This window comes from Lynx rufus, unplaced genomic scaffold, assembly GCF_022079265.1.
Source record: "Lynx rufus isolate CCGP_SWC_20201006 ecotype Redwood Valley unplaced genomic scaffold, mLynRuf1.p SCAF_3, whole genome shotgun sequence".
Classification (NCBI taxonomy): Eukaryota; Metazoa; Chordata; class Mammalia; order Carnivora; family Felidae; genus Lynx; species Lynx rufus.
Genome location: NW_025814845.1, coordinates 36,871,236 through 36,881,552, shown reverse-complemented (window position 1 = coordinate 36,881,552; position 10,317 = coordinate 36,871,236). Strand labels below are relative to the sequence as shown.

The window sequence follows — 10,317 nt, the reverse complement described above, 5'->3', positions numbered from 1 at the left end:
TTATGAAACCATTGAGATAATTTTTCCAGTAAAAGCACAGTTTTTATATTTTTACTAACGTATATTGTCTTTGGCTATAACCATTCATTTATTTTAGGTTTCTCTTTTCTTTTTGCTTTCTAAAAAGAGTATCTCAAAACTCTGTCCCCTTGGGCTCATCAGCAGGAATTTGGCCTTGTCTTTCCAATTAAGACTATAAATTCTAGCAGCTGATGCTACTGTCAACACGGACCCTCATCACAGCCTTAGGGAGAAAGCCAGTTCATCAAATGATGCAATTGTCCTTATTATTACCTAAACCCATATTTGACAGCGAGGGGTCAGATCCCCAATTGCCTCCATCACTGGTTGGTTGTTTTAGGGTTTCACTCAACCTTGTGAATGAACATACAGAATTCTTAAGATACTCAGGGTGAAAAAAAATTAATGAGGCTTTCATGACATAAAATGGGATAAACTTCAACTGTAGCTGGTTAGACGTGTTTAGAATTGTGTGTTGGGCTACTGAGGGATGCCCCTTCTATGACGATCATGACCACAGTAATCCGTGAGCAGAGATAAGGCAGAGCAGTAATGACTGCTGATTAATGATTAATGAGCGCAGATGTGTTCTATGCTTTAGGGGCTGGTATAAATGTTTGAAGGCCCAGTGATTTTGTCACGGTTGTTGTTGATATCTGTGGTTTTCCTATTTTGAGATTTTTCTTTAAAAAGGTAATCTGGCCTCAGATGAGAGTGACAGCAAAATGGGTGTATGTGCATTTCTGGAAGCATTCATTTCCTACTTTGGAATGCAGAGCTCAGAGAGGTGAGCGCTAAGGTTATTAGCCGGGGCCTGTGCAACCAGGCCTGTCACCATTAGGTGCTCTCTGGAAGGCTAAGAAATATATACTATTTGATTTAAGATTTGGCAGTTTAGGTAACTGCCCAGGCACCCTTTTCACAGCACATAAGTCTTGCCTTCCTCGTGGAAAGGGCAATGTGTTTTACACGCAAAAAATGCTCACCAGCCCATTATTAAAGCCCTCCTCCCCCATTCCCTTCCTCTCACTCTCTCTGGAGCAGGAACTAAGGAGATGTGAAGGCATGGCTTCAGGGCACAGAGGCAAGTGATTCCAGGGTAATAAAATGAGTTCAGGGCTGCTCATTTGAGATAGTTAAATAAATCTCCATTGCCCTGAGACTCCTTATTCTCAACAAGAAGAGAGAAATGTTCTCAATGGCCACCAGGATGGATTTGAGTGTTAATTTTAAATCTGCCTGCAAGTCTGAGAAAGAAGCGGGTTTTTTTGTTGTTGTTGTTTTGTTCTGTTGTTGTTTTTCAGAATATCCAGCTTAATGGTGAGGTGAAGATGGCAGGTTTGGTTTGCACAACCTCCATCAGCCCTTGTCAATCCCTCCCTCCTCGCCCGTGGAGCTGGGACCCCTTCTGCAAGGGCGCTGGGGGGGCTTGAGGCTGGAGGGGAGACTTCCTTCCTCTTCTAGGCTCCTCTTATCCCCCCTTCTTCCTGGAAATCTGTAACTTGTCAATGGCTTTGTTTTTTCTTCTGAGATCCTGGAAATTGTGTTGGTTTTTTGTTTTTGTTTTTGTTTTGTTGTTTTTTTTTTTTTGGCAGCATGAGATTGTTACAGTTTACCAGGAAGCAGTGCGCGCGGAGAGCTAGGTCCTGTTTTCCTTCTCATTTTAAAAAATAGATCGAAAAAATCCAGGGCCAAAAGATAGGACTGCTAAAGATCTACCTATATAACTTCTCTCTTTGTGTGTGTTTGTTCTTTGTTTGTAAACACGGCAATTAATAGAGCTCTGACAGAGCTGATAACCTGGACCACAGTAGACTGGAAAAAAATAGAGTTTTCTTTGTGGCGTGTGTGTGTGTGTGTGTGTGTGTGTGTGTGTGTGTGTGTGTGTGTTGTTTTTGGAAGTAAACATGGTGCAGTAATAAAATTGATATGCAAGACCTCAAACCAATCGGATGGCTGAATCTCTTACCTCAAAAAAGCACAGCAGTGGCGCTGCGGGGGGCCTGTGGGGTCAAAAATCAAAAGAGGAAAGTAGTCGTTTACGAACCCTTAGGACAGACCTTAGTGTACATAGTAAAGCCAATAAACGACGTTAAAAAGAGAAAAGGTGATGGGGAAGAACATTCGGGACCACTTGTCTATGGAGTTCACATCAGTCAAGTCGGGGATCTTGACTTTGAGCTGCGAGGCGCGCCTGCGGATGCGCCCCTTGCTGTGCGCGCCGTGCCGCTCGAGCGCGCGCCCGTACGCCTCCCCGCGGCTGCTCAGGGGCTTGCGGTACTGGATGCTGGCGCTGTCGTACGAGTACATGCTGCTGGCCTTGGGCTCGCTCACGCCCGTGAGCACTTCCGAGCCGCTCGTCTCGTTCTTGATCTCCAGGGTGCTGAGGAGGATGTTGCCGTGGACGTCCACCTGACGGGAAAGGACACGCTCAGGCCCAACTGCCGGGGCACTGTCTGTGCTCGTGACCCTGTAACTGATGACACCGCAGCCCCACTCTTTAAAGACTGTCGCTGGACGTCCGGCTCTGCGTGCCTCCTGCAACCGGATCTAGCATCTATGTATCTATCCTTGTCTGTTTACCTAACCTACCGCTGTCTAAGCCATCATCTGTCTGTGTCTGTTTGTGTATGTATCTAGTCCATCACCCGTCTATATCCGTCTCTGTCTCATCCGTCATCTAGCTGTCTAATCTGTCTGCCTATTTAATCCACCATTTTTTTGTCTGGCTAATCTACCACCTACCTAATCCTGTCTATATCTTTCTATCTAATCCTTCATCTATCCGTCTACCACTTATCTAGTCTACTTATCCAAACTGCCACCTATTTATCTATCATCTATTTCTTTATTTATCACCTATCTAATTACCATCTGTCAAATCTACCGTCTATATAATCCACAATCATCTATCAATCCATACATCATTTTTATGTATATGTATATGGCATTTTTTCGTGTTACAAAAGTGGCACATGGAAATATGTAAAACTAGACACAAACAGGAAACAAAAAAGTAAGAAATAGAAATTTGTCATTTCACTTTTAGAGTTCATTATTTTTAGTATCCTGCTAGCCGCCTTCTGTTTTTTCTACTTACAAACATGGACTCACCTGGTATGTTTTGGTCTACAATATGCTTTGTCACTTAATAGTGTAGCATGGTCCTATTTCCACGTTAATAATTATTCCTCTGTGATATCACTTATTAACTAACAGCTTATATGGATAGAGCATAACTGGGTTGATCTATTGTGAGATGCGAAGGCTTGTTTTACTTTTGCGCTATTATATAAGCAAGCCTACAAGGGACATCTTTTACGTAAACCTTTGTCCTTCTCCCCAGTTATTTCCTCAGGCTAAACTGCCAAAAGTAGGATTCAGGGCTCAAAAGGATATGACTAGCTGTACTTTGACTTTTGCGTCTCCCCCATTATTTATTGTTGCTTCGTGCCGTTCCAGTAGTACCTATCTCAGATTTCCTGGTTTTTGTCTGTGCTATGCCCACACACATTTATGGAACTCCATACGTGAGCACATTTGGCCTGTAAAGTGGCTTTGTTTAACTTCAAGCTGATGCACTTTGCAAACGGATTTACCTTGAGAGGACATGCTCATTCATACAAAGGAGTTTGAAATACTTCCAAGGACAGTACAGGCAGCTGTGTTTAAGTCCAGTGTTATTAACACAAGTGACTGAGTTACAGTAAGTGGTCTATAAATGCTTTCAAATGAAATTAATCTCAGTAAACACTTTTGAGTGTCAAAGGTATAGGTAAGGAGACAAAAAAAAATGGGTAACAAAGAAAGACAGAGTAAAGTGTAGGAGGAGGCAAAGACAGACAAGGAAGGAAAATAGAAGGAAAGGTGCAGAGAGTGGTGGGGTGTGAGGCTGGTACATCACAGATGAGAGAACTAAGATTTATTGAGTGTCCACCCAAAGCCTAGCATTATGGTAGCTGCTTTGTATACCTTGTTTATCACTTGCAACAGGAAACTGCCTCAAGTTTACTCCACTACGAGAGCTGAGATTACAACCTGTGTCTTGTCTGTTTCAAAGCTTATGTGCTTTTTACTGAGAAAGAACCGCTTCATAGTCCTTGGCCTTCACCACATCCCGCAGTGAACTTAATGATGCATTTGATAGCTTTAAGCTCAGAGGTAGTTGGAGAGAGAGAGAGAGAGAGAGAGAGAGAGAGAGAGAGAGAGAGACTCAATCTGGCCTCTCCCTCCACTCCCATCAATCATTTCTTTCTGTAAAGTATTTGGCTCTAGCCTAATTGAGCTACCTATTATGCCCTCACTGGCACCTTTACTGGCTTATTTATTCGGGGAGTTATTATTAATTTTGTTGTTAAAAACTACTCTTTAGGGGCGCCTGGGTGGCGCAGTCGGTTAAGCGTCCGACTTCAGCCAGGTCACGATCTCGCGGTCCGTGAGTTCGAGCCCCGCGTCGGGCTCTGAGCTGATGGCTCAGAGCCTGGAGCCTGTTTCCGATTCTGTGTCTCCCTCTCTCTCTGCCCCTCCCCCGTTCATGCTCTGTCTCTCTCTGTCCCAAAAATAAATAAATGTTGAAAAAAAAAATTAAAAAAAAAAAAACTACTCTTTATTGAATCCTACTACATAATTTATCTCACTTATTTCTTATAACAACCCTATGGAATATATAATATTATTCTAGTTCAACAGATAGGGAAATAGAGACCCAGAGAGCTTAATGGCCTGCAATTAAACAAGGAATAAGTGCCTAATATGGGATTCAAATACAGGATATTCTTTGTCTCAAATATAATTTTCCCTCCTGTTTGCGTGTTAATCAATGTATTTTCTTTAAGGCTCAATTTAATCCTAATCCTTGTGTGTACCTGTGTACCTTCCCTGATTATCGTAACTTCAAAAACCAACTTCCTCTCCCTCTCTCAGGAAAGCATTATTGAGTACTTACTCTGTGCCAGGCACAGTGCAAGGTGTCAGGTGTGTGTGTGTGTGTGTGTGTGCATGTGTGTATGTCTATGGATGAAAAGTCATGCATATGAAAGTTTACATTATGAAAGAGGATGGTAGGGTTGAAGTGACATGGAACAAAGTGCTGAATCCATTAGAAAAGGGACTAGAACCTTAGAAGATAATCATGGTGTCCATAATTCTGTTAGGTACTATGGTGTTTCAGTCAAGAGTATCATAAAACATGGATTCTGTCCTTGAGATAATAATCTCTTTTGAGGGGTGCCCGGGTGGTTCAGTCAGTTAAGCATCTGACTCTTGATTTCGGCTCACGTCATGATCTCACAGTTTCGTGAGTTTGAGCCCCGCGTCCGACCCTGTGCTGACAGCATGGAGCCTGCTTGGGATTCTCCCTCTCTTTCTGTCCCTCCCCCACTTGCACTTTCTCTCTCTCAAAATAAATAAACTTAAAAAAAAAGTCTCCTGAGAGATACAAGAGTATCTTGTAATACAAGATAAAATATACAAGAGTAAGTTATACGAGAGTAAGATATAATTTTGGGAGTGAAAAGAGTTTTTAACCAAATGCTAAATGGTACAGTATAGACCATGATTAGGGGTTCATAAAAGTCTGAAGGTCAAGGAAGGCTTCATGAAGGAGATGCAACTTATACTAGGCCTTAAAGACAGAACAAAAGATTGAGAGGTGAAAACTGTATTCTCATCCTGGGTTTGTTATTAAATCCATTTCTTCATCTATAAATAAAAGGTTTTCACTAGGTAATCTCAAGGGTTTGCTTCTGAATTTTGGCAGTCTTTGGTTACAAATAATATTCCAGGCAGAAGACACAGCATACTAAAAATCAAACCAAACAAACAAACAAAACTTATAAAATTGAATCACTTCTTCTGTACTATATGCATCATTAAGTTCCATTATTATGAAATCTCCCTAAGTAAACAAGTTGCTAGAATTTAGAATCTGCCAGTGAAACATAGAGATGCTCCTCATTAAACAGAGGTCATGCAAAACTACATTTTATTAAGATATTTTGGTTAACTTTGGTACAGATTCTAATGCACCTATAAATTGCATGATGCTTATTTATTGGTTTGTTCAAATCCCTCAAAATATTTTGTCATTGGGCTAGAAATCAGAGCTGTAAGTGATTTGACATATAAAGGAATGAATCTGGTTCTATAACTACCCATGAAAGCTGACTGCATTACTGTGTAGTTGAATCAACATTACTGTGTCCCATATTAGGAAAATTTAAGAAGTGTCATATAACACTTATGACCTAACTCCAGTCTTTCTCCTACACAGTTAGAACTTATCCTAAAAGCCAGTGTTACAGACTGTGTGTGTGTGTGTGTGTGATGGGTGCTTGTGCATTTCTCCTGAAGTGCGTTTTAATTCCCTACCTTTTAAGCTTTTTGCTTCTTGGTAAAGTGATTATGTGGTCAGAATACCACTGGTGACACCAGCAGGTTTTTGGTTGGCTCTGGCCTAACCCCTGTCCTTTGGAGAAGAGTGGCTTTCCTTTTACCTCAAAAGTATAAAAACACCCAAGGTATCTTTATATCCACAGCTGGCACAGCTTTCCAAAAATAATGTCCAGGGGGAAAGTGGTCTTTTCACATCCTCAGAAACAATAAGGAGCCATGTCATAGATCACCTCAACATTTGCAATGGTTAAATGCTGCCTAGTTAATAAGAGATCAGATCAACATCTGCATTGGGCATGGTCTAAGCATCAAGGATTTTTAAACCTTGAAACAGAAGGAAGTGAGGCAAATGAAAATGTCATTACAGTGGACTTCCAGGGCGTATACAGACAGATTTCCTAAAGCATTCACTGCTAATGTTGAAATAGCTGTTCGTTTGGATAATCACTCCTCATGCCTCATGATGCCATAAAGGAAGAGACTTTCCACTCCAGTCCCTGGGAAAGAAGCTAAGGGGTCAATACTTCCAGCTTATTTTCCCTTTCTCCTCTCCCACTGCTCCCCACCGGGCGTATTTGGGAGAAGGAGGCAGGCATACTTGGCTCCTTGTCTTCTGAATATTGTTCCCCTTCTGATCTGCTTGCAGAGAAGGTACAGTCCAGTTAGGGATGTGCATGTTGAACTTGCTGCATTGGCGAGTAAGGCCTGTAATTGTCAGGTGGTTCCAGTGATTGGGGAGATAAACCTAATAATGGGGTGAATTACTGCATTATATTAACTATATATTCCTCAGACCAACATCACTGATTTTTTTTAAGTTTAGATCTATCATTAAGCCTAAACTTAGAGCAAATGAATAAAGTCATAATTAAGACTTCAGGAGGACCGGGGCGCCTGGGTGGCTCAGTCGGTTGAGTGTCTGACTTCAGCTCAGGTCATGATTGTAACTTAGAAATCTTGCCTGAACTTCCAGCCTGCCCTGCAGATTTCACACACAAGTGTATGAGCTAAGTCCTTAAAATAAATTTCTTTTTATATGTATATTGATTCTGTTCTGTTCCTATTGGTTCTGTTTCTCTGGAGAACTCTGGCTGATAGGGTATGACAAAAATCATGAGAGTCGTTTTGAAATGACTCAAGTCCAGAACACATTGATGTGATAGCTGTATTTCTTCCCTCAATAGAACCCTGAGCAAATGTGCAAATTCATATTCTAGCTTGGGGCTAGCCTTTCCCCCACCCCTTCCAACTCACTCCCTCTCTCCTCTCATTCCCAACATACACAAACAGTGCCGTAGGCTGTGAAAAATGGTGCCACTCACTGAATCGAACTGTTCTGGATATTTTCAATATGTAAATAGAGCAGAACTCATTGCAGTGTAATTGGAATAAAATATAATCTTGTTTCCAGTGGCAGTTTTAAAGCCCTGTTGAGAAATACCTTCCGGGCTCAATCTACTTTGCAAACAGGAAGTTATTTCCTTCTTTCTAGCTAATTCAATTGGATTCACATTTACTGAGTGGTTCTGAAGTACAGCGCAGGAAGCCAAGTGAAGTGGTGCTCGCCACGTAAGGAGCTGCCTTCCAGAAGCCTACAGTCTGTTTAACTGAGTTTGTCCAGTGCGACTGGCTGCCTTCACCCGTAGGGAGCAGAGAGCCACACAGCCACATGTCACGTCTGCCCATCCTGCTCCTAGAATGTACCACATCCAGGCTGTTGCTGTCAGTCATTAGCTCTCACCAGGGCTGTGCTGAACGCCAATTCCCTAGGTCTCCAATTCCTGAAACCTTTTGGTTTGGGGGGGTGGGGTGGGGGGTGGGGGGTATGGGGGTGGAAATAGGAGGCTTTGCTGGAGGTGATTTGCATGTCTCTTTGCAAACTTCCTGACAACTTGTTTCAAGATGCTATAGAAGGTTGAGTACAAACCTACATAAATCTAAACAAATCCACACTCTGTTATTTAAGAAATAGAAATGGAAGAATGACAAATGAAACAACTGGCAATTTTCCAGCGCGTTACTCAGGTAGATAAATTTATCCTGGACCCCTTTCTTTGCCTTCTTTCTCCCATACATTGGTATGAGCAGATCCTAATGGCTTTACTTTTGAATAAATCTTGATTCTGACCAGCTTTTCCCCACCATCATGTCTTCCTGCATAATTGGTCTTCCTCTTTCCAGGAAGGAACTCTGTGGTCTTTTCTCTACATAGCAGCTGGAGTGACGCTTAAAAAATGTAAAACAGACCAATGTCTCCTCTGTTTAAATCAAATGACTTCCTAAGACATAGAATAAAATCCAGATTTCTCATCCAAATCCACAGAGTACCATGTGATTTAGCTACTGCAAGGACCTCTGCCCTCACTCTGCCCCTTGAGCTCTCTTCTCCAGCCACACTTATCATTTGTTGACTGTCTCCGCTGATGCTCCTAAGTCCTCAGGACATTGTCAACTGCTGTTCCTCTCTCTTGGAATGATCTTCCTCAGATTGTTACCTGACTAGCTCCTCACCATTTTCTTCACCATAATTATCATCATCTGCCATTATAGCCTATATTTATTTACACACTTGTTTTATTTTATTATTATTATTATTTTTAATGTTTATTTTTGAGAGAGAGACAGAGAGACAGAGCACGGATGGCAGAGGAGCAGAGAGAGAGGGACACAGAATCCAAAGCAGGCTCCAGGTTCTGAGCTGTCAGCACAGAGCCCCACGCGGGGCTGGAACCCAGGAACCATGAGATCATGACCTGAGCTGAAGTCGGACGCAATTGGCTGAGCCACCCATATTTATGTATTTGTTAATTATTCAACTGAAATGTAAGCTCCAGCAGCACAGCTGCTCTGATGTTACTGTGTTTTTCATCACTGTATATCCCCCTTGCTCTTCCAGAAAAAAGACTGATACTCCTAAGGAGGGGCTGAGTAAATGTCTATAGAATGAGGAACTCTGAAACTCCGACTTGGAGTCATCTCTCTAAGCTCTGTTTGAGTTTCAGTGGCTAAGGGACACTAAGTGGCTAGATTCTCTAGAGTGGTGGTTCTCAGACATTATTGTGCATCTGAATCTATTGGGAAGCTTGTTAAAAATACAGGTTTGAGCTCATTTCATACTAGATTCAGGTCTTCCCAGTCTGCATTTTACACAAGCATTCCAAGGGTCCTAGCTGATTTTGGTGTACCTAAAATCCACAAAGTGGTTAGCTTATTTCAGAGAGCTAAGAATTAATTACAAATATGCACTGTTCAAGCCTGAGATATGTGACATGAAGGTTAGGGAGTAATTTCTTAAGTTGATGTTAGTGGGAATTTATTGAGCTTTGAGTAGAGAATGATAGAAACAAGAAACCAGAAACTATCTTATGCATAGGAGCATTTTATACATAGACTTAGGGAGACCCAATATGTGAGATGAGTGCTTTTTATTTTTTTTTATTTTTTTATTTTTTTAACTTTTTTTTAACGTTTTATTTTTATTTTTGGGACAGAGAGAGACAGAGCATGAAAGGGGGAGGGGCAGAGAGAGAGGGAGACACAGAATCGGAAACAGGCTCCAGGCTCTGAGCCATCAGCCCAGAGCCTGACGTGGGGCTCGAACTCACGGACCGCGAGATCGTGACCTGGCTGAAGTCGGACGCTTAACCGACTGCGCCACCCAGGCGCCCCAAGATGAGTGCTTTTTACAATTAAATATAACATGCATTATAACCAGCAAATTCACTGAATTCTAAATGATGCAAATAAGGGTCAGTTTTCAGATTCATCTTCAGTGAATCCCCTTAAAAAGTCATCCAAAAACTCTTCAGTAATGTTTTGCTCTTCAGGAAAATAAAAAAGTGATTTTGGTCAAAGTAACCATTACTTGTTGGATGTTTGAAAAGGAGGTATTCAAAATGTGTG

The 10,317-nt window shown here is 41.8% G+C and overlaps 1 protein-coding gene across 2 annotated transcripts in view; it reads right to left on the bottom strand.

Annotated features, from left to right (window-relative positions):
* Positions 1 to 2,082: 2,082 nt before the first annotated feature.
* Positions 2,083 to 10,317, bottom strand: part of GABRB1 (gamma-aminobutyric acid type A receptor subunit beta1) — a 380,581-nt gene continuing 372,346 nt past the window's right edge. For both annotated transcript variants that reach the window (XM_047092020.1, XM_047092021.1), the window contains exon 9: positions 2,083 to 2,433. In XM_047092020.1, coding sequence (XP_046947976.1) covers positions 2,083 to 2,433 — 351 coding nt within the window. The remainder of the gene's footprint in view (positions 2,434 to 10,317) is intronic.